Source organism: Mizuhopecten yessoensis, unplaced genomic scaffold (assembly GCF_002113885.1).
Source record: "Mizuhopecten yessoensis strain PY_sf001 unplaced genomic scaffold, ASM211388v2 scaffold8183, whole genome shotgun sequence".
NCBI classification, from domain to species: Eukaryota; Metazoa; Mollusca; class Bivalvia; order Pectinida; family Pectinidae; genus Mizuhopecten; species Mizuhopecten yessoensis.
The window spans coordinates 280372-306461 of record NW_018407420.1 but is presented as its reverse complement, the minus strand read 5'-3'; the positions used below and the strand labels follow the sequence as shown (position 1 = coordinate 306461).

At 34.1% G+C, this 26090-nt stretch overlaps 1 protein-coding gene across 5 annotated transcripts in view; it reads left to right on the top strand.

Annotated features, from left to right (window-relative positions):
- The window catches only part of LOC110455248 (myelin regulatory factor-like), a 119961-nt gene that overhangs the window by 76085 nt on the left and 17786 nt on the right, over positions 1 to 26090 (top strand). For 3 of the 5 annotated variants that reach the window (XM_021505250.1, XM_021505251.1, XM_021505254.1), the window contains 6 exons: positions 352 to 428; positions 18955 to 19246; positions 22007 to 22137; positions 23223 to 23400; positions 23849 to 24044; positions 25011 to 25289. In XM_021505250.1, coding sequence (XP_021360925.1) covers positions 352 to 428; positions 18955 to 19246; positions 22007 to 22137; positions 23223 to 23400; positions 23849 to 24044; positions 25011 to 25289 — 1153 coding nt within the window. Of the gene's footprint in view, positions 1 to 351; positions 429 to 16440; positions 16820 to 18954; positions 19247 to 22006; positions 22138 to 23222; positions 23401 to 23848; positions 24045 to 25010; positions 25290 to 26090 lie in introns of those variants that run through there. The other 2 variants (XM_021505252.1, XM_021505253.1) reach the window with 2 other exon arrangements.

Genomic DNA, 26090 nt, shown 5'->3' with positions numbered 1-26090 from the left:
ATGATATGTATACATAAAGAATGATAGTCAGAGATTATAAATACCCATACAAGACATTCAGAGATCATACATATATGAAGACTGATATTCAGAGAGTGTTATAAATACTCACACAAGACATTCAGAGATTGTTTCAATGCCTGTTGGGAGTATTTAGAGATTTATTTATACAATTATTTAACTAACATAGTTCTGGTAAAAACAAACTTCTGAAGAGGAGTGATTTGATTATATCAAACTATTTGAAATGATGAATACATGAAAATATAAAACCTGATGTTTGTTTATTAAAGGAGACCAAAAAATCTGTACTGTAATATAACAAAACACCGACCGATTTCTTTGTTGCAGGTTGCCAGACAGTCCCCCAGACTCGGAACCCTATTCCCCTCCCGATGGACACCGCAACCTTCATGTGACATCCTCGGGTAAGTCACACCTTTCTGTACTAATGTTACTGCAATCAGAACAGGACTTTGCCACCTAAGATACATGATGTGACATCCATTTTTCTCCAATATTCACCTCTTGGTCAGGTTTGTGTTGGTCCAATATTCACCTCTGGTCAGGTTTGTTTTGGTCCAATATTCACCTCTTGGTCAAGTTTGTGTTGGTCCAATATTTGCCTTTTAGTCATATTGGGATTTGTGCAGTATTCACCTCTATCGTATTAGAGTTTGTACAATTTTGTCTTCAATTATAAGAACGAGGCAGTTTTTGTGATTTGGTGAGGTGGTGAGGTCAATTTGTTGCTGGAGACATTGCTTTCATCAATATTAAAATATAAAAGTTACAAACTGGTATCTATTGGAAGAGAAACTTTGTGTAATAATTACTTACACTGAATAAAATTCTAATGCTAAATAGACATAAAGTAGATCCGTCATTCAGAGTCAGTTTTCCATTGGAAGAAAAATAGTTACATAACCACCTGAAATTTTGTGAAGACATTGAAGTCCCCTCCTTGTTTAAGTTAAAGATTAGATCCTTTGTGAAGTAATTATCTCTTCATTTTGATTTTTTAATTATTTTTTTTCTTAATGTGCTTTCTAAGGAAACAGGATCACAGTTATGTGAGCTATAGCAATATTAATGACTTTTATTGCTTGCAGTTATTTTTAATGAAAGACACAACTGTCAATAAGATAAAAAGCGATTCCTAGACAACAATATTTACTTAAGATCTCTGAAAAGTACATTTCATCTGTCCACCACCATGGTTGGTAAATACAGACTTGCACAGCTCTTTTAATTAAACAGTTCTTAGTGAAACCTCAAACAATTATTTTTTTAACCCAAAAATTATGTCTAAGTATTCTGTTTTCATTTATAAAGTCTTGAAAACATTTCAGTTTTCAATTGAAAAAATATAATCTCTTGAATGATCTTGTCTCGTGTGATCGAATTAGCTTCAATTTAATTTGGTGTTATATAAGTTTCTGACAAATGTTCTTGTCCTATTTTATTTTGCTAAAATTTGAAGATAAAAAATGCCTGCAACCTATAAATTGTCTTTGTATGAATATTGGGAAGCAAAACTATTTCACAGGAAAGGTAACTTTTACAATGTCTGTCTGTAGTAGAAAAGTGGTTTAATTTAGATTTTGATGGTTTTACGTCTGCAATTATGGCCTTTCATACTTTCGGTAGACGATCGAGTGACAGAAAAGTGTTGTGACTTTGTACCTTAAAAATTGCTATCAACCTGATATTGTCACTGCAGTTGAAATATCATTTTCATCATCTTGATAATTCTCTGTATTTCTCTGGTAAAAAAATATATCAAACCTACATATTTCTCTGCTGTTCCTTTAAATATACAGGCGAACAGTTCTATATACATATTCGTAATATTCACAATTTCCTTCTTTTTTTTTTTCCATCAAATACATGTACTTCCCTAATCGCAACTGAACCTTGATCCTTCTAAATCAAGTTCAGATCTCTTAAAAATCTGTGATTAATATGAATGTTTTGTACATAAAAATTGTCAACCTTGCCTGTATATACATGTACGCATTTCACATTGTGATGAGCATACTTTGTCCTTAATGATACATCTAGACACTAAGCTCCGTGGTTACAGCTATAAAGAGATTTATTGTGTCCGAAGATTATCTCCGAGGTGGTTACAGTGACTACTTTTTTCTGATTGGACCTCACACGATTGACTGTTCTTGTTTAGCCAGCAGGTGACCGGCGGTGGACTAATTATAGGGGTAGGTGTCTGTAACAACACCGTAATGATAGAGAGGTCAAGGGTTATCACCGAAGAGATTATAGGGTAGTTTTAAACGGGTTGAGAGGAGGAGGAAGAGAAACAGGGGCTATATGATGATAGAGAGGTCAAGGGTTATCACCGTAGATATAGTAGGGTAGTTTAAATGGTTAGAGAGGATGAGGAAGAGGAAAAGGGGCTGTATGATGGTAGATAGTTTGTAAAAACTGAAAAACCGAAGATAGAGTAGAGTAGTTTTCAATAGTGAGAGGGGCGGGGCGTAGGAGCTATATGATGATGGAGAGGTCAAGGGTTATCACCGAAGAGATTGTAGGGTAGTTTTCAACAGTAAGAGAGGAGGAGGAAGAGAAGAAGGGGCTATATGATGATAGATAGTTTGTAAAAACTGAAAAACCGAAGATCGAGTAGAGTAGTTTTCAATAGTGAGAGGGGCGGGGCGTAGGAGCTATATGATGATAGAGAGTTCAGGATAAATCACTGAAGAGATAGCAATGGAGATGTAAAGTGTTTGAGAGGAGAAAGGTTCAACGGTAAGAGAGGAGGAGGAAGAGAAGAAGGGGCTGTATGATGGGAGACAGTTTAGAAGAACTCACTGGGGCGATAGTAGAGTAGTTCTAAAGGGCATGGAGGATTCAGGAGAAATCTCTGAAGAGAAAACAGGGTACTTCAAAGGGTTAGAGAGGCAAGTAGAAAGAAGAGATGAGGTTGACTATATGTGATGATGAGAAGAAGTTCTGGAAAAATCACTGAGGAGACAGCAGGGTACTTTTAAAATGTAACCAAGAGTCGAAGGTTGTAGAAGATAGAGCACCATATGATGATGGAGAACTCAGGAGAACTCGCTGAAGAAAATAAGGGTACTTCAAAGGGTGAAAGAGGAAGAAGATATTAGGTGGATTATGTGTAATGAAAAGTCCTGGAAAAATTACTGAAGAGACAGCAGGGTAGATTTAAACAGTGAGCAAGGAGGAAGAGAAGGGGTGTTTGATAGATAGTTCAGAACCACTGAAGATATAGTACTGGGTTCAGAACCACTGATGATAAAGTACTGGGTTCAGAACCACTGATGATATAGTACTGGGTTCAGAACCACTGATGATATAGTACTGGGTTCAGAACCACTGAAGATATAGTACTGGGTTCAGAACCATTGATGATATAGTACTGAGTTCAGAACCACTGAAGATATAGTACTGAGTTCAGAACCACTGATGATATAGTACTGGGTTCAGAACCACTGATGATATAGTACTGGGTTCGGAACCACTGAAGATATAGTACAGGGTTCACAACCACTGATGATAAATAAAGTACTGAGTTCAGAACCACTGATGATATAGTACTGGGTTCAGAACCACTGATGATATAGTACTGGGCACCTTCCCAACCTATTGGGTTTTCTCCAGTATTCCAGTTTCCTCTCACACTAATTATAGGACCCTAGGACCCCCTGTGCACTACCATCCAGGCCAACAAGAGTGATTAATTACAGTTCATAGAACTTGTTTTGCAGTAAAATAAATAAAGGTTATTTTATTTTAAGATATACNCACTAATTATAGGACCCTAGGACCCCCTGTGCACTACCATCCAGGCCAACTGTTTTTGTGATAATAGAGTTTAGGAGAGCTCACTGAAGAGAGAGAGAAGAGGATTTAAAGAATGAGTGAGGATGAAGAAGAGTCGGAATACATGATTACATCAGGAGAAATTATATAGAAGGGAAGCTTTAAAGCATGAAGGAAAAGGGTGCACTGTGTTGTGAAATTTTCTTGTAGAACATTTTTTTTTATAAAACAACAGTTATTTAGTTATTTTCAAGAATTACAGAAATGTTTTTGAAATTTAAATAAAACTACCGGGGTATGAAAAAGATAAATGCATGTTTTTTGCATTTGAACTTGATAAATCAAGGATTATATTAAAATACCATGTAGCTTAGTATAATATTTGAATATAAAAAAATAAACTTTAAATGCTTCACATTAGTTGTAATTGCACTTAACAATAAACAAACAAAAACTGTTTTGCTGCGTACCTAGGTAACTGACAAAACCTGTACAAATTAATGACCACAAAAACTCGGTTGAAAGTATTTATATTTTTGAAAAAAATGCACTATGTGAAAAGTGCAAAATATTTCTGTGTTCTAAAGTTGTATGGTCGTCAAAAGTCAATTGAAAACCACCAGACGAACAAATTCATCAATGTCAGGAATGATATCGGAGAAAAAAGACAGTTCTGTTCTCCATAATCAGATGCTATATAAATCAAACCCGACTGTTGGGGGTAGTCTTCTTAGGTTTCCAGCAGAGCGCAGGGTTTGGTGTTGAGTTTTCAAGTTCGGATCTCAAGGTCATGCCAGGGACAAGGCGTGCATGTTACCGAAATGACGGGATCAGACGTTCATTGCGTGCATTTGTCATTCCTACATGTCCTTTTCGCAGGATTTAAAATCGTGTGCAGTTAACTTTAGATGTATTGGAACTTGAATAAATCTCTAACAAGCAAAATGTATTGAATACATGTAATTGTACGCAGGTTGTTGGATGTATTCGTATGGTATATACAGAAGCTCATTGTTGTCCACAGGTACATGGGAATATGGGTATTTTGGAAAAGACTCTTTTTCTGAATTTTTGAATAATCTTAAATTTATTTAAACATATGTTGATAATGATAAGATCATTTGCATGTTTTGAATAATTTCAAATTAAGACAGTCTCAGATAATATTGAAAAAGTTTGATTTCCTTCCATATTTCCCGACAGTGATGATTCAACAGATTTTTGTAAAGGAGTGTTTCCGTTTGGTGACGATTGGAAGTTTAGTATCTACATATTGATGAATCGAATGTTTGAAAAAGTGTGAATTCATGTGCTTCTGAACTGGATGTTCTTTGTTTTAATCTGTATGCATTCAAAAGTGTGTAATTTAAGGATTTTTTCTAGACCTACGATATATAGCAAGGTCACCTTAAGCAGTGTAAGTGTATGAATTGTAGATAATGGTTACGGTGTGTGTTGAAACCTGTCGTAGGGGTAAACGTCATATTACGGGAGCTGTGAGTGGGAGACAATGATTATATCTATCTAACCTGAGGACCCAGTGTCCCGCTGTTCATGGTCTCCACATGAGGTGACAGCACGACCAGATACTGGCGGGGATGTCACCACAAATAGGAATCTGATCCGTCCGTGACTGTAGGGCCGTAGTGAGGTATAGAATCCTTGTCAGTGGTAGCTACAGGATCAGATGTTGCTTCAATATTGTATGTAAACAGACAAAATAGATGTCCGTATGGCATTTCCATATGGCTTAGCCATCATCTACCAGATTTATAATTGGTTTACCTGTTGTGTCAGAACTTCCAATGGAGGTACAATAAGATATTTCAGTTGGGACTATCTGATTCTTGTACAATGGATGAAGTAACTAAGGATTAGGATTGCGTTACTTTTCTGGAAAATTGTTTTGCGTCTGTGTTCTAATTATGTATTTCTCCAAGTTATTGATGGACAAATTTACAAAGTCATTTACAAAACACACATGTTGAGAGAAGACTTCATTCATTTCTTTGTTTGTGAGATATTGAAAAAGTTCGTTTTTTAAATTTATGAAAAAAATTACATCAAGTGTGAAAATATTTTGTGATAGCTTGAAAATATTTTGTAATTTTGAATTGTTGGATTATAATGACAAAAAAATTGTGGAGCAACTAAGGATAATAAGATGGATTGGATTGGAAGCATAACATGATTGCATCTATTTGGGACATCAGGTACCTTAAATACTACATGTGTAACTTCAGGTGGATACAGGTGTATTATATATGAATGCAGGTGTACCTAAAAGTGGATACAGCTATACTGTACAGGTGAATACAGGTGTAACTTAAGGTGAATACAGGTGTTTTTATACAGGTGGATAATCATACAGGTGGATACAGCTGGATAATACAGTACCTTAACTGACCTCTGGAAACCAGGGTCAAACAGTTGGTAGTGAGTATCTGAAATGACCACTGCAAACTTTGGCCAAACAGTATCTGAAATGACCACTGCAAATTTTAGCCAAACAGTATCTGAAATGACCACTGCAAACTTTGGCCAAACAGTATCTGAAATGACAGCTGCAAACTTTGGCAAGTTGTTAGTAAGTGTTTTAACTGACGTTTTTGTAACTTTGACCAGTCGATCAGTAGGCTAAACAGACTCCTGATATCTCTGCATTGTCTTTCAAAATTAGATGCAGAACATGACTTGATTTAGCTACAGATAGCCATTCCACATGTAAATCAGAATTGCTGATGTCTAGTGATCTCTCATCAAAACTTCATTCTGCCTAGGGAAAGCCAACCATGAGAAATGTTTATGTTGGCTTATAGATAAGAGATGACTCTCAAGATTAATAAATCAAATTAGAATGCTATAAAAAAAAGTAATAGGAAGACAAATAACATTAAAATATCAGGGTCTAATAAAATAAAAAATATTTTATTTTTACCATTTTTTGTTTCTTGTTCAATGTATTGGGATAAGACTAGCCAGATTTTATTTTAAAGATTGAAAGTGGTGTGCTTTACCCCTCTAAAGGTCAGTATGACTTGCTTCGTAAGTAATTATACAGTTAAGTTCCGCCAGTGCTAATCAAGTGGGTGAAAAATTTCTGAATCTATAAGTGATAAATATGATCTAAAAATAATCACACATGCTCTGCGTGGTTGAAAGTGCGAGGAAGTGAGTTCAGCGGGGGATGGTACCTTAACTATTATGTCAGAGGTCAAGTGTTCAGCTACAAGGACTCATCGTTGTACTTGGCAGGTCAATAGGTAATGATAAAGATTGACATGGGTTCTCGTTGTGTAAGTATAGCATGTCGTACTTCCCACAAGTGAGTGTTACGTGTAAGTAGCCACGAGGTGATCAGGTTTTACTGCCCCACCTGTCACCGAAGGTTAATATTGTCACTCCGACAGACAATATATATAGCCTAGCTTGTAAACAGTGCACTTACCATGTTTTTCTCCTTCAAATTAAAAAAAAAACATTGTACAGTTATTAACATTTTCCGAGGTGAATATGAGTACACATTAATCCAGAGATTGTGATATTACACAAAATGTATCTGTGGTTGTTCAAAACTCCATGAAATATATTCCAAACAGAATTCTTTTAACTATTTACAGTGTCAAATAATTAAGCAGAACTAACACTCAGTATTGAAGTCACAAAATGACTTTATACTTAGCAAGTTATTTTATGTGAACAATATAATTCACAATTTTGTATAGAGGATATTTTTTCAGATTTTTAGAAATTTTGCATATGCATGGGATATTCTACAATGTTGTATATTCAAACCTCCAACAAATTCTACTTTCGAAGTCATGTTAAAAGTTGATTTTTATTAATAAATTGAGTTTAGGAAACCATAAAATTTAACAATTCAATGTAATTGGGGGGAAAATTCTGAGGCAGAAATAAATCATTAGCAGTGACTGAAATAATTACACTTGTTTATTTTCGATTTGTGAACAAAGGTTGCCATATCGACATTTTAACCGCCATTTACAGATTCTGTTGATAAAAACTTTTGTCAATACTTTACGGAGTTTGTCGTGCATTTGACATGTTGAAAATGGTTATCAATACTCGGCGGAATCATGGTCTAAATCCGACAATTAGAGCTATTGATTTTGTGTAGTCGACATAGCTGCAGACCTCTCTGTCCAACTTGGTTGTAGATCTAGAGTAGAAACAGAAGTAATACGTGTCTTGTTTTAGAAATCTTGTTTTAGATAATTTTTATGTAAGTACTTCAAATTATTTCGCAAGAACGACAAATTCAGTCTTTAGTTTGGGTTGTTTGTTTTATTGTAATTTCATTCTTTATTTTTATAACCAGATTTATGAGAAAACACCTCAATTGGGTTTTTTTGTTGTTGTTTTTTTACCAGATTAATGAGAAAATAGTTCAATTAATGTAATTTTATTTTTTATTTGAAACTTAGATTTATGTTATAAGGAAGAATTCGTTCAATTATTGTGGCTTCATTTTAAATTTTGATGCCCAGATTTATAAGAAAATGGTACAAATATTTTTGTTTATTTTGTAATTTGGATATATAGGTTTTATATGAAAAAGGTCTGAGATAATGATTAGCTTTTGTGTCCTCAAATAACAATTTCTCTGATTGATTTATTATGGTAAATCAGTAATTAACTGGAAATTTGAATGGAAAGTTGTTGGGTGTTAGCTACGAATTTAATCATTCAGTGAATTTTCTTTTTTATATTTTCAAGATCAAGCTTTCTCTTGGTTAATTTTACTCCAATCACTTACAAAAATCTATTTAGCTTAATTTCTGCGACTCCCTTATTTTTAACAGAAACCTGATTTGTTTTCATGTGAAAAGATTGAATTTAATTGGGACCCAAGTTTGTCTTTTCTGTACAATTTCAAAAAATCATCTTACAACCGAAAAATGATCTCTTACAACTCATGTGTAATGATTGTTACAAAAACCCATTACTGATTTATGAAAACATTTAAAATATTTCCCAAACTAAAAGGCAGGGCATTATTAGTCAGAAACATTCCTGAAGGTTGTTAGTCATAAATTTAGCAACAGCATCTAACCAAAAAACTATTTTACTGATGAAAAAAATTCTTCTATTTTCACTCCTTTAATAGTTTATTCAATTTAATTTTGAAATAAAAACCCTGACACACTTTTTTTTGTTAACTACCCCTATTCTGTATATGCTGTATCCTTATAAAAAGGATTGTGTTTTTCCCCTCTATCAAAAGTTTCTTTACCATATTTCAGAGATAGTTATGGAGAGATTATTGGAAATTTGAGTAAAATCTAGATAAAAGTGAACAGAGAAAAGAAAACAGATTTTTTTTCTTCAATTTTGTTGAAATTCTTTCTAGCGATAAATCCTGATGTCAAAATAAGTGTCATATTTGTGAAAGATAGGCTAGCGTTTCAAATTAATTACCAGTTTCTACAGTATGTTTGTTCTGTCACAGAACCGTGTACAAAGTCAGGTTGTGTATTTGATCTGACACCTTGATGTGTCGTAGATTCCACTAAGTACAAGGGATCTTTGTTAGTCTGAATATTTCTGTAAAGATGTCAGAAATAATAAGTTTTTTGAATTGATACTACAAAATTTTTCACAAAAACAAAACATGTTAATAGATACTGAAGTTGTAGCATTCATCTTAGAGTAGCCATCGTGCCGTCTGATTTAGAAATAATTAAAAATGCATGAAAACTTATTTCAAAATCTACAAAAATATAGTTACAAATTGTTTTTTGAGACTAAAGCACGTTTTATTTTGAAAATAAAAAACAAAGAACTTAAGAATTTTAGTTTTGTCTCAAAATCTTGTGATCTGCATTTGTAATAGGTGCAACTTTAAACAATGGTATTTTTATCCTTGGCTCCATTGTTGGGGGGGGGGGGGGGGAAGAGTTTTGATAAGAAATATTTATACAGTGCTATTTCCTGTTCTATGTATGTGCAAAATGCTTTACTCCAGATATTTTTGCAGAGACAAAACTGTTCTAATAATTAAATGCCCATTGCCATTACGCAATCCCCTAAAATCCTTCAGGGGGCGAGTTAGAATCTCTGAGGGTTGTTGCTAGTATTGAAGTAAAAATGGGTTTTTTCTAGTACGTTAATTAGCATGTGTTTTTGTTTACTGATCGTTGATATAAAACACTGAACAGTCAATCGTATCGTACATGTCATTATACGGATATTGCTTGTGGTTCACAAATCTGTTTCATGAACAGTGAAATATTTGGGTAGCCATGATCAAGGTTGATGTAATTATCTTAAGCTTATCATAAGGCTTAAAAGGAATTTTCGTACTAAAATGGCCTGATGAATCAAAATGAGAAAATGTTGAAAGATTTCGTTTTGTGAAGTATAGTTTGATTTAAAGATATAATTCTTTCCACATGTAATCTTGCGATAGATATTTGATATATAGTCGTACAAAGTTGTTAACAGTAGGTTGACTTTCAAAAGTAGCTGGATGAACTTCAATTGGTTATAGTATCGTAAACAGCTTATTTTTCCGTAACAGTAATGACTCAAAGTTAAACACGATTGTAACAATAATACTGTGTATTTGAATTGAATTGAATTGTGTACCCTGTAGTTGATGATAAGGATAACTTCCAGTAGTGTAGAAATATAATTTAATTTTATGCTCAATTTAAATGTATTTATTAAGAAAAAACCTATGTGTCTATAAGCTAACTGATGACAGCTCAGTGATATGTGGAAAAAAAAATAGAATTTAAAAACCAAATAAATGAACAAAGTTCAATTGAATTTTATGGTCAATTAATTTGATGTGTGAAAAATTGAGCAAGAGTAATTTTGTGATTACAGTTGACTTCCCACTCTCAATAGACGCGTGTAATCGGATCAGCGACGACGCACAAGTTAGACGTTTATTGGGGGATTAGTTGTATAATTTGAAAGGCGTCATTGTCGACGATGAAGACATTGGTTGTGCGAAAAGATATACATGTACCAAACTAACGGGGGAAAAACACATTGGTTATCTTAAGTCTGGATCTCTCTCACTTCATTACGTGTTTCAAGAAGGTGTGAATTTTGTAAAAAGTGTTGGATTTTTTGTTTATTTATGAAGCTATTTAACTTGCGCAACTTAGGTTATCAAATGCATTCAGCAAAATGTCCTGAAATACAAACATTTTACTGCTTGAGGGACTTTAACATCTTTAGCTGGTAACATTTCTTGTATACATGTACAATTTGAAATATGAGTTGGTACAAGGAAATTTATGAGATGTACCAGGTACAAAATCAGCTGTAATTTTAGTATTTAAAATTGTTCAGATATTAAAATAATTCAGGCTGAGGAAAAACTTTCAGATGTACATATCAGTATGAGTAACAGTAAATTATCATTTTAGTTCAAAATCTCATTTTTTTTCTTTCGTATTTGTATATGAGTTGTAAAAAGTCAGATGAAGTTCATTTTGATAGAACTTCAATATTTTCCACTTTTATTAAGATGCATACCACACTAGAATAAAAAAAATCCTCCTGATAGAAATTCATTGAGGTTTATTCTAAATATATGGGGCTGATGGTTACAATTCTTCAGATCAAAGTAAGAATAGCCTACAGCCACTTGCTAATGAGGTATGACCAAGCTGCAGTTTTAAAATAATAAATTAATTAATACAGATTTAGAAAAAGCTGTGGGTCTTAATTATTTCTTATGATATTGAAAATTAGCAAATATATCTCTGTATGGGAATTCTTACTAATGACCGTCAGACAAAAAAAGAATTAATTATACATTTTTTTATCTCGATTGTCGTGGTAAATTGACACAAAAATGTTAATGATGGTGTACATGGGACACAGGTATCTGTCTAACTTTAACGACCTAATTACAGGTAGGAGAATCACTTAAAAAAAATAACATCTGCATGCAACGGTGTGACATCTCTGCTCACGAGTGTTTCGGGAAAATTTACGACCAGTGTCGTTAATCAATTAGCCATGCATAGACGATATGTGACTAATTAGGTATGACAGCGTATCAATGTAGGTAGTCGTATGTTCTGATACCTACCGCTAATTAATTACGATGATTAAAAAAATGATACGGAACATGCTGGGAATTATGGGGATTGTTGACATGCGTAATTACCGGTCACTGGCCGAATTTTCTACCTATATAAAAATCTCCGGATGATTTATTTCATTTTTGAACTTGGTGAATTGGTACAGAATTTAGATATAGACATATAGTGTACTTTATGCCACTTTTTTGCCTGATGAACAGTTAAATATTATACAAATTTACATACAGGGAAATAGTTTGGAGAAAATCCTTTTATCAGATTTGTATGGCAGACCAACACAAAACAGCTTTAGAACAGTACAACAAAAGCGTGACAATGTTGAAACAGCAGTGTGCCTATGGTTGTTACACAAAGACCGTCAGTGAGCCGTATTGGGTTTCCGGGACGGACCGTACCAGGTACGAAGTCGCGACCCTTTGCCTGTAAATACACCTGGTGCTATGTGGCAGCGTACAGAGAGAGGACCAAAAACCTCCTTATTCTATCAACGTTCTTACAACAATATTCAATTTGCCTCATAAATCTGCGCGGAGAAAGAGGCCCAGGTTGTTCCTACCCGGCGCAAGGTCTCTCTTTTCTTTGCAGTGAATCAGGTCCGACCATTATACACTCGTTATAGCTAGCTATCACAAGGTTGTTCCAGATTAATACTCATTAAGAGTTTGGCTAATTTACGAGATGCCGTTTCATGCTATGACAATCGTATTGTACTCCATGTCAGAGATGAGTCATTTACTCAGATTGTACCAAGTGTTCCGTTTGATGCCTATACTCAAACTGTGACGTACCTTATGATTGCTGTACTCAAACTGAGCAGGGTATATAATGGATTGTCTATACTCAGACTGTGTCTAATGTATATATAATGCTCAAACAGTGTACTGAATGGTGATCTATGCTTCAATTATACCAAATATACATTATAATTGGTATACCATTAAACTGTCTAATGAATATACCATATAACAGGTATACCATTAAACTGTACCGAATATACCATATAATTGGTATACCACTAAACTGTACCAAATATACCATACAGGAAGTATACCATTGAACTGTACCAAATATACCATATAACTGGTATACCATTAAACTGTACCGAATATACCATATAACTGTTATACCATTAAACTACCGAATATACCATATAACTGGTATACAACTCAACAAGTTAGTTCAGGCTCCACATCAGAGACTCAGGTACCCATAATAATCATCCATTTGTCTGTCTGTGTGTCTGTTGTCCACACATTTGTTTTCGGAGATTATCTTAGAATGTAAAAGGCAGATCTTTTTGAAATTTGACGTGGTGATGCACTTTAATATTTAGGGGTGCAGTAGGGGTGTAAAAAGTTTTGTAAGGTCAAGGTCACTGTTTATATGAATTGACTATGGTGATGAGGTCAAGTACATAGCAAGGCCCGTACTGATCTGTCAGCTATATATCTAGTTCACGTTATATAAATCAGATAGTTGTTGCCGCTCTGATAATCTAAATGACTTTCTTCAGCATTCTCAATCAAATATTTCAAAACTACCCAGTATATTTAGTTTTCTGGCTATAATTTCTAATCATTAACTATATGTAAATGATCACAGTTACTTTATAGCTTTACCCAAAAGGGATTTCCCTTTAACTTAATCTGTAGAGTAGAGGACCAGGAAACTGGGGGTTGCTGGTTCAAATCCATGTCAGGAAGGACACTACTTTATTTCCTATTTCAAATAGTGTCTGTGGCCCTGCCTGTGGTAACAGGGAGTTAGAACCTGGGTTGTTGTGGTTTTCGAGGGTGAACACATTTAAAATGGGGGAGTATTATGGCAGATTTCAATTGTACACATGTCCTGGTCACCTACTAGCTTTGCACTAAGGTGAATTTCCTTTAGCTCAGTCAGTATAGTGGCGGGCTGGGAAGCTTGAGACACTGGTTCGATCCCCAGTAGAAGCACACTAATCTCGATCCTGATATGCAATTCACTTTTTATTTAAATTTCTTTTCATTTAAAATGTTTTAAGGGTTTCTGCGAAGTCATATCAACAATTGTTTGCAAAATATCTCTGGAATCAGACATGCTAGTATTTACTCATTGAAGTCCCGTTAAAAAATTACTAATAAAATGTTTTCCTTTTATCTAGCGTGATAAGTTATCTCAACCAGCAACAAGAAGTCACATTTTAAGGCTGAAGTTTGTGTGTGTATTAATTCTGAAGTACCTGTATTTAAATTCTATTTTTTACATTTTGTGTTTTGCGACTAACACTTGTGTCCCGGCCTTCTGTTTACCTAACCCTGTTTTACAAATAACAGTTTCAAATTCCATTGCTAGACTGTACTCAATTTAAATATAATTCTGGGTTTGAGTAGAAGCATTAATTCATAGCCTTACAATAATAACAATTCTCCAGCTGGTGAAGTTCAGAAAGCAGGACAGAATATATAGATGTTGATACCATGGGTTATTTCTTTAATATTCAATATTGAAGGAACTGTTTATAGCCATGAGGTTAATATTCAAGCAATATTGTATTAAAATTTCACTGGTTATTTCGTTGCTTGTTAGAAATCAAAGAATAAATAGTATTTTGATCAAATATATATTGATGTTTTAGAAACTTTAATGTTTGAGAAACTAACAGAATTTTTCCTACTTTGAGTCTATGACAGAGGATTTTCAACCGGAGGGTTGATATTTTTTATTGTCTAACTCCAGGCTTGCTTCAAGCTTCAAGCATTTCACTCCTACGGTTGAGATGATACACTTATGTTAATAACTATATTACACTCAGTGTAATTAGTGACTCTTCCCCCCACCACCCCTGGTGCTATCAGTGATATGTTCTAAAACAATAGATATAGATATTTGTAAAGTGTTCTATTTCCTGATTTGCACCTACCGTATTCTGGCTGAAAAATTGTATCCTTGTATCCTAGTGTCGACAGATAGATCATAGCCTAGAGGTGACAGAGAAATCACACTAAGGGTTAACAGAGAAATCATTCTCTAGGGGGTGACAGAGAAATCATTCTCTAGGGGCCGGGGTGACAGAGAAATCATACACTTTGGGGATGACAGAGAAATCGTTCCCTAGGGGTGACAGATAAATCAATCTTTAGGGGGTGACAGAGAAATCATACCCTAGGGGTGACAGAGAAATCATACCCTAGAGGGTGACAGAGAAATCATACCCTAGAGGGTGACAGAGAAATCATACTGTAGGGTGTGACAGAGAAATCTTACCCTAGAGGGTGACAGAGAAATCTTACCCTAGAGGGTGACAGAGAAATCTTACCGTAGGGTGTGACAGAGAAATCTTACCCTTCGAGGTGACGGTGAAATGATACTTTGGGAGCGACAGAGAAATCTTTCTCTTGGAGGTAGCCGTAAATCCTCTGGTTGACAGAAATCTTGAACAGGTAAAACATGACAATTATAATGAACATTGGGAGGAAACGTTATTGATTGCCAGTAACATGTGATAACGGTGTTGGTCCAATATCACTACTGAAAACAGCGGGTTGAACTTGGACTTCACAATTTGTCAGTTATGAAAAGTGTGTTCATTTTCAGGTCACAAATGTCACATAATCCAATAGACACTGATTCTTGTTGATGTGTGTATTGCTATGTTTACAGTAGAACCTCTTGTAAAGAAAGGACAATTCTCTTCATTTTTTTGTAGGATAAATTTTCCAACAAGAATTTAAATAAAATCTACAAAACCAGGAGATGAAACGTTTCAGCCATTTGCCTGATTTTAGCCTTTTTCAAAATTTTTGTGTCGTGTCCATAAGTCCATTTTCATTTCTGCATCACTGTTTTAAATGACACTGGTTAAGATGTTATAAAAATGTAATATACAGGTTTTCAGATTATAAAGGTTTCAGTTAACACAGAAGAGACTGTCTACATGTATTGCTCAATAGCAAATCTGTTCTCTCATGCATTTTACCTTTTAAATGTAGCATTATTGTACAACTGAACAATTTATATAATTACTATTATCATCAGTTTATAAAAAATGTGTATTTAAAAAATTTAAACTGCAATCTTTTTTTTTCATGTTCGAGTAAAACACATTAAAAAGTCATGACTATTAAATGAAACTGATGCGTCAACTTCATAAAAGCAATTGACAAAACAGAATATGAAAAACACAGTTTTTTGGTCATAGAAAACCACCTTATTGTATAGTTCTGTTTAGAGTGGCTGGCGTATAGTCATTTAATATCAAATTAAAATTGTAAAAATAGCGCTGGGTTTTTGTTTGAGCTGCAGTGTGAAGTGGTCCGGTGGGAGATGTCACCGCGGATCAATGCTTATTATTGGTCCTTTGTTACAGCCCCTTGTGTGAGGACAGAATTAAGATATATGAAGTTTACTTAGATTTAAGTAAATTGGATTTTAATTTGTGAAAAATATGTTTACACAATAGCAGAGGTGTGAACTGGACAATGGTGGCCACACAAAACGCGAGCTGTTGAAGGTGTCAAACATTTGTCTTGTTTTTTAAGCACAGCGGATTCACAAAATCCAATTTTTAGATGTTATTTTCCCCCCGTGTTAAGTATGATGTTTCATTCATGAGGGGTTTTGATTCAAACTGTTATCTGACAAAATGTGACTCACAAACTTCGGATTTATGAATTACCGAGGAAAGGATCTCATTTCTACACTTTGTACATGCAGTTTTAATTTCCTGCCACATATATTGAACTTCTATGACCGATTAAACCATGAATAATTACTAAGCGGAGTTTGATCACATTCAAGTGATGTTGTGCAATCGTACCACAGAGGAATTATGCAAAAAGTTTCAAACAATTTGAATGAATTGGAAAAGTGAATTGTGAAAAATCTAATGTACTATAGCGCTTCTTCCCCGAACCGTCTGGAATTTTTACCATTACGGGAATACATAGGTAGGTTGGTCTTCTCGAAATTTGTTTGTATTTACTGTGACGCCATCAGCTGAGTGTACGAACCAGTACAATCTGTTTCACTAGAATGTTTCACTAGAATAGAAGATTTTTCTCGTAAGCAAATGAAATCGACATTAACAGTGATTCTTTAAGTTTCTGAGAATGGTTGGTAATTTTTTAATTCCAATTAAAGAAATCATTTTAGAATTGATACATTTTAGACAATTTCATACATACAAATAATTCCTCATCTTACTTATATATTTAAAACACAATTTAAAAAGTACACATTATTTTTACCTGTATAGTGAATTTAACTTGACCACAACCAAGATGTTATAACTTATATATATACTGAAGATGTTGTTGTTTGTTTTGTAATATTTAGTGATTTTATTCATCGGAGAATATTCAGCATCCTTGTAAAATTAATTTATAAATTAAGTATTTGGGTTTTGTCTGCGTAATTATAATTTATTAAGAATATTTCAAGGAGTCAACCGAGTCTTGTATACAATAACCAGATGAATATGACTGTATATATATTTCTTCCTCGTAGTTTGATTGTTAAAACCTTTGCTGAAGTCTTGAAGATTATTAAATTATCGAAATACAGTTGTGTGCATTTTGAAAAATTATTAAGAAGGTAGGGTACTTATAATTAGGTACTTATATTTTCTAACTTAAAATTCACCGCAAGTAATAATTACATTCACGGATGTCCTTAAGATCTTTGTTTAATGAAACTGAAGTGTGAAAGATTTTGAAATTATAAATGTTTTTAAATTTTCTTAGTTAAATGATCACACTGGGAGTTTTTAAGTCAGGAAACAGTGTACTTAGGATTTCTATCATTTCCTGCATCATCTGTAGCTTACTTGGTACAAATGTATCGACAAAGGGTTTTGAAGGACTTCATTTCTGTGTCGGGCGGCATGGGTTTAATTAGCCTAAGGTTGTCACACCAATTTTCTCCTACCGTATACAGGCCCAGAACAGTTATTTTCCTGTTAACTATTTCTCCCCTGAAGACTCATTTGAACTCTTCCAATTAAAAATTTTGAATAGTCCATTATGTAATTTCAGGTGTGAATGAGTTAAATAGCGTTATTTCCTCTATAATAGTTCATATAATGACAATTATAGGTTGCCGGTCTTTTTTAGAAGAAAGGTATTAGCATAATAAAAATTAAACTGATAACCCAGTGGATAAGGTCCTTGCTTTAATCAAGAGGTTCAGGGGATGGAACCCAATTTCATTTATAAAAAAGAAAAATTGATGAATATATTTCTTATGTATATAAGCTTTTGTTTTAGTTATAGGGCAAGTAAATTCTAGTCAGAACAAATTCATTTTAATTTTCAAATTCCTTATGTCTTAAATATACTTAGCCGTATCACCCTATGCAACTTTGATAAACTCTACCATGAATTGAACGGGGTGAGTCCATTATGGTTTACAGTTTTGAAAGGGTTAAGAGAGGAAACCAAAAATGTCAAGTTTATACTGAACCCTATTGGACGTGTGAAATTAATTTTCTTAATTTAAAATTTGTTTTTAATCTATTAAATGTTCATGTGAGATTTCCTAGCAAAGGCACAGATTTTTGTTTTCTCAATACCTACACAAAAAAAGATTAGTACAGAATATATAGTACTATTTTTTTTCTGTGAAGAAAATATAAGTTTGAGTCTGTAAACTCAAATCATCGTCTGTCTGTACGCATTGCAATTTTTTCTTACTGAATGCATGTTTGGTATGAATTACTTTTCCTTTAATTATAATTTTGTCATTATGGAAAGCAGTTTGTAATTGTGAATTCAATACCTTATCAGCAAGTTTATAATATTAAACCAATTTTCATTTTAGTTCAGCAATAAACCCTCGCCTGGTAATAGCCCATCAATATCAAATGCAGTTTAGAAGAATTCCAATCATGTTATTTCATGTTATAATGTTATTTCATTGACCTGTAATAAGCCCACCCCCTTCTTTGAGTTAGTTTATATGTGTTGGCCCCTGGTGTTTTGCAAGATACATATGGTAATAATTTGTTCATTTCTATTTCTTATTTCTTCATATTCGGACTAATTTTTGAAATTTAACAGTTATGTTGTTATTTTTGTTATTACAGAAAGCAAGTTTGGAATTGTGAACTCTGCAAACACGATGAACCAGCATATGTATGGCCCGCCACACCACCGGCCACCAGGGGTGCCTCCAGGGATGCCACCAGGGATGTCGCCAGGGATGCCGCCTAAAATGTCCTCGGGGTATAACGAGCCGCCATCCTTGAACCATCTCCTCCCAGTCTCGCACGTACCACCCCCCATCCCTCCGTCCACTGTCACCTGTGCCACGCCCGTGCCCCTGCCTACCTCATCGCAGATGAACAACCCACAAGTCCTCTCCCCTCCTAACATGAGGTTAGTATATATGCTTAACAGTTCCGCTGGAACGGCATCCCGGAGCTTCAACTTGTTCCAGGTCCCTGGTGCTCTTGTTCAGAAGCTTGGTGAAGGTATACGATTTTAAAGACAACACTAAAATTGTTCTGTTTTTTTTTTTTTTTTTAATTTAAAAAACCGTAACATTAAAACTGTTTAAATGTTGAAGGTGATGGATTTCAAAGGCAACAGTAAAAAAGAAATATTCAATATATCTAGAGTTAAATTTATTTATTGTTGAAGGTAATGGATTTTAAAGACAACAGTAAAATTGAAATATTAAAAAAATCTAACGTTAATTTTTTAAGCAAAGACAACAGTAAAATTAAAATATTCAATAAATCTAGCATCAAAATTTATTTAGAGTCATTTTAGTGTCTACCTCACCTTGCCATGATAATCTTAAGAAAAGTGGTGCTGCAAAATTAGCCTTGCAATATATAGTATGACAACTTTACAGTCAAATTTTTAGGTTTTTTGTATGATTTGACTATTCTAGTCCATTCTTGAGGTTTACTGTATAGTCAGAGAAATCGCAGAAATTTTGACTCGCAAAATCTAGAAATATGACTGCATATGTCCATATTCTTAATGACTAAGATGTTACATACCAGTTTAAAAATGGGTTCTCGCAGATCTTCAGCAAAGATTTCGGGAAAAGCGTTCAATCTTAGCTTTTCACAAAATTTCAGTCATGTCAGTTTTAGTTAATTTCAGTGTTATAAAAGATTTAGTTGTTATCATTTTCTTGATTCAGGTTCCTCAAACTGCCCTACTTATATCATTTCCTGCTTTTTAACTTCCTATTTATGGAAACACATATGCTTGACCATCCTACCTATTTTTCAATAAGACTGTAACCTATTGGAGACTAAATCAGCATGCATAGGCTTTTAACATTTAACATTTAATATATAGTAGGGATTTATTTATTTAAGAAGTTCAAAAAATAATTATCACATGTATACAAGATCTTAATTGAGTTTCTGTTATTTACTTAATTTGTCTAGAAATTTTTCAATTTTTCCTAGTCCTTCAGCAAGCTTTAAATCTAAAATGACAACTTCTAGGGGCTTGATCAATGCTTTTTCCGCATTACGAAAAATTCATGTAAATATGATGCGGATATATTTCATTTCAAGACCTCAGAAAGCCTGTGTCAAAATGACTTCGACAGCTATAACCAAGATTGAAAATTTGATATCATCATCAACTGTAATAGATTTCCACCTGCTTTCTTGACAACCTGTGCTTACCAGCTGTCAAAATATATCATCTCCCTTATGGATCTCTTTTATAATATACATATAACAGCCTTTTACATATTATCATCAGATTCATGTACCAAATTAAATTGCGAGTGAAATCTTCAAGGAGGAAAAATCGTAAGATTACTTTTCTGTGCAGCTGGGAGCAATTCCTTGTATGAAATAAGGAAGCTAGGAAAATCAAGTTTAACAAGTCACAAGTGAAAAATGAATTATTTATGAAAATTCACCAATTTTTTATATCAATAGCTTGAGGTGCCATTTTACGGCTGAATTTCTGTTCAAACACATAGGCGATTGATTCTTTTTGTTTGTAATGGAAAATTAACATATCCGGGATGACAGAAATTTGATACATTAAAAAAGAGACATTTAGATCCGAATCTGAATGGAAAGCTTTCTCTCAACAAAGTACACCCTGTTTGTAGCTTCAGGGTTTTCACCTGTGAAGTTGATTAATTCTCATATGGATGTCACTTCCTTATCACTCAGAATGTATAATGGACTCGGGCAAACTTTGTTTTTAAGAAAAATATACGTTTAAAAAAAATCACATTTCATTAAATGTTGTTTCATGTAGATACTTGAAAGTATATATGTATATATATATATAAGTTTTTATTAACCGATTTCTTGAAGCAAAATATATTTTTAAGATACTAAGTAATTATCATTAAAACATTTAGATATCACATGAGAAGTAATTATGGTGATTTAAATTTATTTGAACGTGTTACATTATAAACGATATCCACAGATTTTCCCCAATAATATTAAATGATTTATTGATAAATTATATTCTTTTTAGTTTAAGAGCCACTTTGAATAACCATATTCCTTTAAACGAACATAATTATCTTCAGTAGGACAATTAATATTAGTGATACTCAGTATTAAATGTATTTAGTGATACTTTGCTTTAACAATGGCTCCAATATGAATTTGACAATGACATTGTTTATCAAATGTTTTGTAAAATACAGCAAAGGGAGATAATCTAGCAGATTCCTATTCACTTCATTATAGCTATGGTCTGATGGTGATACTAATGTAGTTTTTCCTTAAGGAATTACATTGTTTTTTTCCAAAAGCACAGCATATTTTCCCCTCAACCAAATCTGAAATCAGAAACTGTCATGAGTGTGGAAGAAAAGAACTAATATTTCTAATTCATATTGCACAGAATGATTTTTAAATTGTGTGAAAATTCAATAACTTAAAAAAAAATTGCTGTGAACTTTTCTCAAATGAAAAGATATGGAAAAATCACAGATAATGTGGAATTGAAAATTAATCACAAGAAAATCTTTTTCTTTTATTTCAATTTTTTTGTGTTTTTTTGTTTTTGTCTCATTAAATTTGTTAAGGTTGACATTTATAACAATAGTGACCCCCGGTCAAGAGTGACCTTCTGTCTTTATTGACCTAGTCAGTATACACAGGTTTCAATCTATTTTGGTGAATGTTTCAGCCCAAATATGCATGGAAATGCGTCTGCTAAGAAGAGGAAGTACCCAGAAAACACCGGTGCAAGTCTGACAAGTGCACTGTTCAATACTAACAGAAACAACGGATCAATGAGCATAAAACAGGAACCAAATGGTGAGACACACACTTAATCTCAGAAATTTACAAGTGACCTTAAGGGTGTATGCTACTGTGTGACATGATCATCTTTCCGAATAGTTCCTTGCTAAAAAATACTGTGAAATTATGATTTGTTACGTTCACTTGGTTAATAAATCAATAAGATATTTGAAAGTTGCATTTGAATGAATGCATTAATAAATGCAAGCATGTTGAGGGAGATAACTCTTAATACTAATCATATGTATAATGTGTAAGGTGGCATGTAACCTTAACTCCAATACAAATTACAAATAAAATGTATAAGGGGAGATAACTGTAATACAAATTAGAGATTTTATATTTAAGGTGATATAATTCTAACCTTAACTCTTAACACAAATTAAATTACAGATATTATGTATAAGGGGAAATAACCATATTACAATTCACAGATATGATATTTAAGATTATATATTACCTTAACTCTAGCGCAAATTATAGAAATAACTGTAAATATTGTACATTTTATCATACATTGTATCTTGACCATATGTAAGATGAGCTTCATGCTCAATATGTTATCAAGAATAAAAAAAGCCTTTAATATTATAATTATTATTATAAATAATGTGCTACAACTCTAAAGCAGATAACAGGTTTACTGTGTAAGGGAACATATAACCTTAACTCTAACACACATTTTTATGTAAAACGTGCTACAACTGAAGTCTTAACACAAATTACAGGTATAATGTGTTAGATAACATGTAACTTTAACTCTAACATAAATTACAGATATAATGTTCTATGCACAACTCCAACAGAAACCACATGAATGATGTGTAAGGTAACACAAATTACAGCAATAATTTAAAAGGGAGACAACTTTGATGCAAATGACACTTATAATGTGTTACAACGCAAACACAAAGTTACAGGTATGGTATGTAATGCAGCATGTATCATTAAGTGTGTTAGACTGTACAAAAATCACTAGCATGTATCAGGGGTTAGTACCGCGGATAATAATTTTAAATATATATGTAGGTTTTTTTTCATGTTTTTAAAATGCATCACATGCATTGCTGGCTGTTTTGACAATTTGTTGACTTATTTAGCCGTTCCCGCCTCAGCGTTCCCGCCCTACATGGTAGACTATGAGGATGACCAGTATAGTAACTGTTACGACCCTGAATCCAGTAACGGTTACCTTGAGAGTCAGTATCAGGTCATTAAATGGCAGCCCTTCCAGGTACAGAAGTGGAACGTCCTCACAGACGCCAACCTCAAAGACCTGTACGTACCAAAGTGTGTCCAGCATTAGGCTGAACTTTTTTAAATTTTTCAAAAGGTGTAGCTCATATGCGAATAAATTATTACCATATTTATCCGGCAATAAGCACATGCTTGGTAATAAGCCCTCTAATATAGTGCTGCATGTTTGGAAGAAATACCAACAAGAGCTTTTTCATTGTCCTGTAATAAGCCCATCCACCTACTTTTAGTCAGAGATTACGGTATGTGTTGGCCCGGGGCTTGTTGCAGGAAAAAATACGGTAGTTGATATTGCAAGAGAATCTAACAAAGTTAAAATCAAATGCTGAAGGTTCCAGATGGAAATCCATTGTTAAAGTCAATTGTGTCACTACGAAATAAAAGTTCAAGTGAGATTCACATGTAAAGTTGGTGCAAAATACAAAACGTAAAATCTTTCATTTAACCTGTTCTTTTGTCTCTCCCACAGGCCTCCCCCGCAGTACAGAGTCGACTCGGACAAAGGTTTTAATTTTTCGGTGTCGGACGACTCCTTTGTTTGTCAGAAAAAAAATCACTTCCAGGTAACAGTTCATATTGGAATAGGCGCTGAACCCCGATATGTTCGGACGACGGATGGGGTCAAGAAAATTGATTGTTTCTGTATCCATTTCCATGGAGTGAAGGTAGGTTCTGCTTCATTCAGCACCATATCATACTGTCACCCTGGTACAAAATAGTAGCTGCTTCCTACAGCCTTGGATAGGGAGAATTTCTATTTAGCTCTTTGGTAGAGCCTAAGACTAATAAACCAGTTTGAAAAAATAATGACCTCTGTTACATTTGTACCAATGTAGGGACCCGGGAGATATAAAAAAAAATATCAGCGATACTTGCAAAGGAATCCCTATGACCCCAGGAAAACTTGGGACGAGTTCTTTCCTGGAGGGAGTGTATGTCACCCTGGTAAAAAATATTAGCCGCTTCCTTACTGACTCGGCTAGGGAGAATTTCTCTTTAGCTCATTCAATTATGACCTCTCTGTAACACGTGTCTTTGTCCTGTCCTGTCCTGTCGCATCGCGTCATCATCATCCTGATTTACTGTTATTGTTCCTAGAGACCATACTTAATGATTGGATGTTTAATAATAATGTGCTGTCTTTTACTATGATAACAGTAAAAATTCAAATTTCAACCCATTCATCCGTGAAATTTTATATTGAATTATTCCAAACTTTGAGTTGGAGGAGTTCAAATGCGTCTTCAGGGATGAATGAGTTAATTACTGCCAGTGATACCGGGACACGTTAGTTATATTACCTTGTTTTCTTAATATTCATGAAGAATTAAATCAGTAGCTGCTGTGTTCTTGACTATGTTTTTAGTTGCCTTTCTCATATTTGCAGCAAACTGTATGTAATCACTGTGTTTTATATTATGTAAAAGTTGAACTTATTTACATCAAAAATGAAAAGGCACAAACCTGTAGCAGACAAGTTAGGTATATTTGCCTCAGTTAACAGGATAGCATGGAAACATCTGTTTGACATGACATTTCAGAAGAAATATACCTTTGTATACTATTTTGGGGGATTTTGAATTAAAATATTTACCAGACCAGCCAGTCATTATCTGTTTGTTGATTTTCAGCTCGAGTCCCAAAGCCAGTTGATAAAAATAGAACAGTCGCAATCTGATCGCACCAAGAAGATGTTCCACCCGGTCAAGGTTGACCTGCTTCCGGACCAGACTAACAAAGTCACTGTTGGTCGGCTTCATTTCAGCGAAACAACGTCTAACAACATGAGGAAGAAAGGCCGGCCGAATCCTGACCAGCGTTACTTCCAACTCTCGGTGACCCTCTGCGCTCACAGTGGAGAAAACAGCTATATGGTAGCTGCAAATGCATCGGAGCGTCTTATTGTCAGAGTAAGTGACTGATTGGGACGAGTAATATTTTATGATCAGTTCTCTGTTTTAGTGATAATGCTTTATGTTTGTTTTGTTGTTTAAAGTCCATATACTTTGTTTTTAAGTTGATAAAAAAAAGAAATGTATATTTTATATAGCTGTGATGTGTCCTAAGTCTTTCACGTTCCGTCATTTCCCCATTGAATTCCATGTTAATCCAATTTTGCGAAATAATTTTCCTGGCTTTGTTTTTAGTCAAAAATTGGTTTTATTCTGCTCAAAGGGAGAAAATTATCTACCACTTTTCTTGGTTATATTAACTCATTCACCCCTGAAATTCCATAATGAGCTATTCCAACCTTTGAATTGGAAGAGTTCAAATGTGTCTTCAGGGGTGAATGAGTTCATATGATTTCCCTTGCAAATTTAAGATTTCTGACAATGATGGGTTATTTAGCAAAACCGATTTTTATGGCAAAATTTAACATTGTGTCTATGGGAATGATGTAAAAGCTAGTACAACTTTTATGCTGGGATGAAAAATGATTTTCATTTCAGTAATAATTACCATAACTTTAGTATGCATATACAATACCTACACCCATCTTTGTAGCCCAAAAACAAAAGATTCAAATATCCCTACCTCCCTACCGTGACGTAACCTCTATCTCGATGACAGAGCCACGGAGTGATCTCCCTTCCTCTTCCTTTTATGGCGCCTGCTGCATGCTGACGCACGGAGCTTGCTCCAATTCAAAACATTGTTTTGTCGGTTTGGTTTGAGTGTCAACTCATATTTTTGCGCAGTTTGTGTGCCTT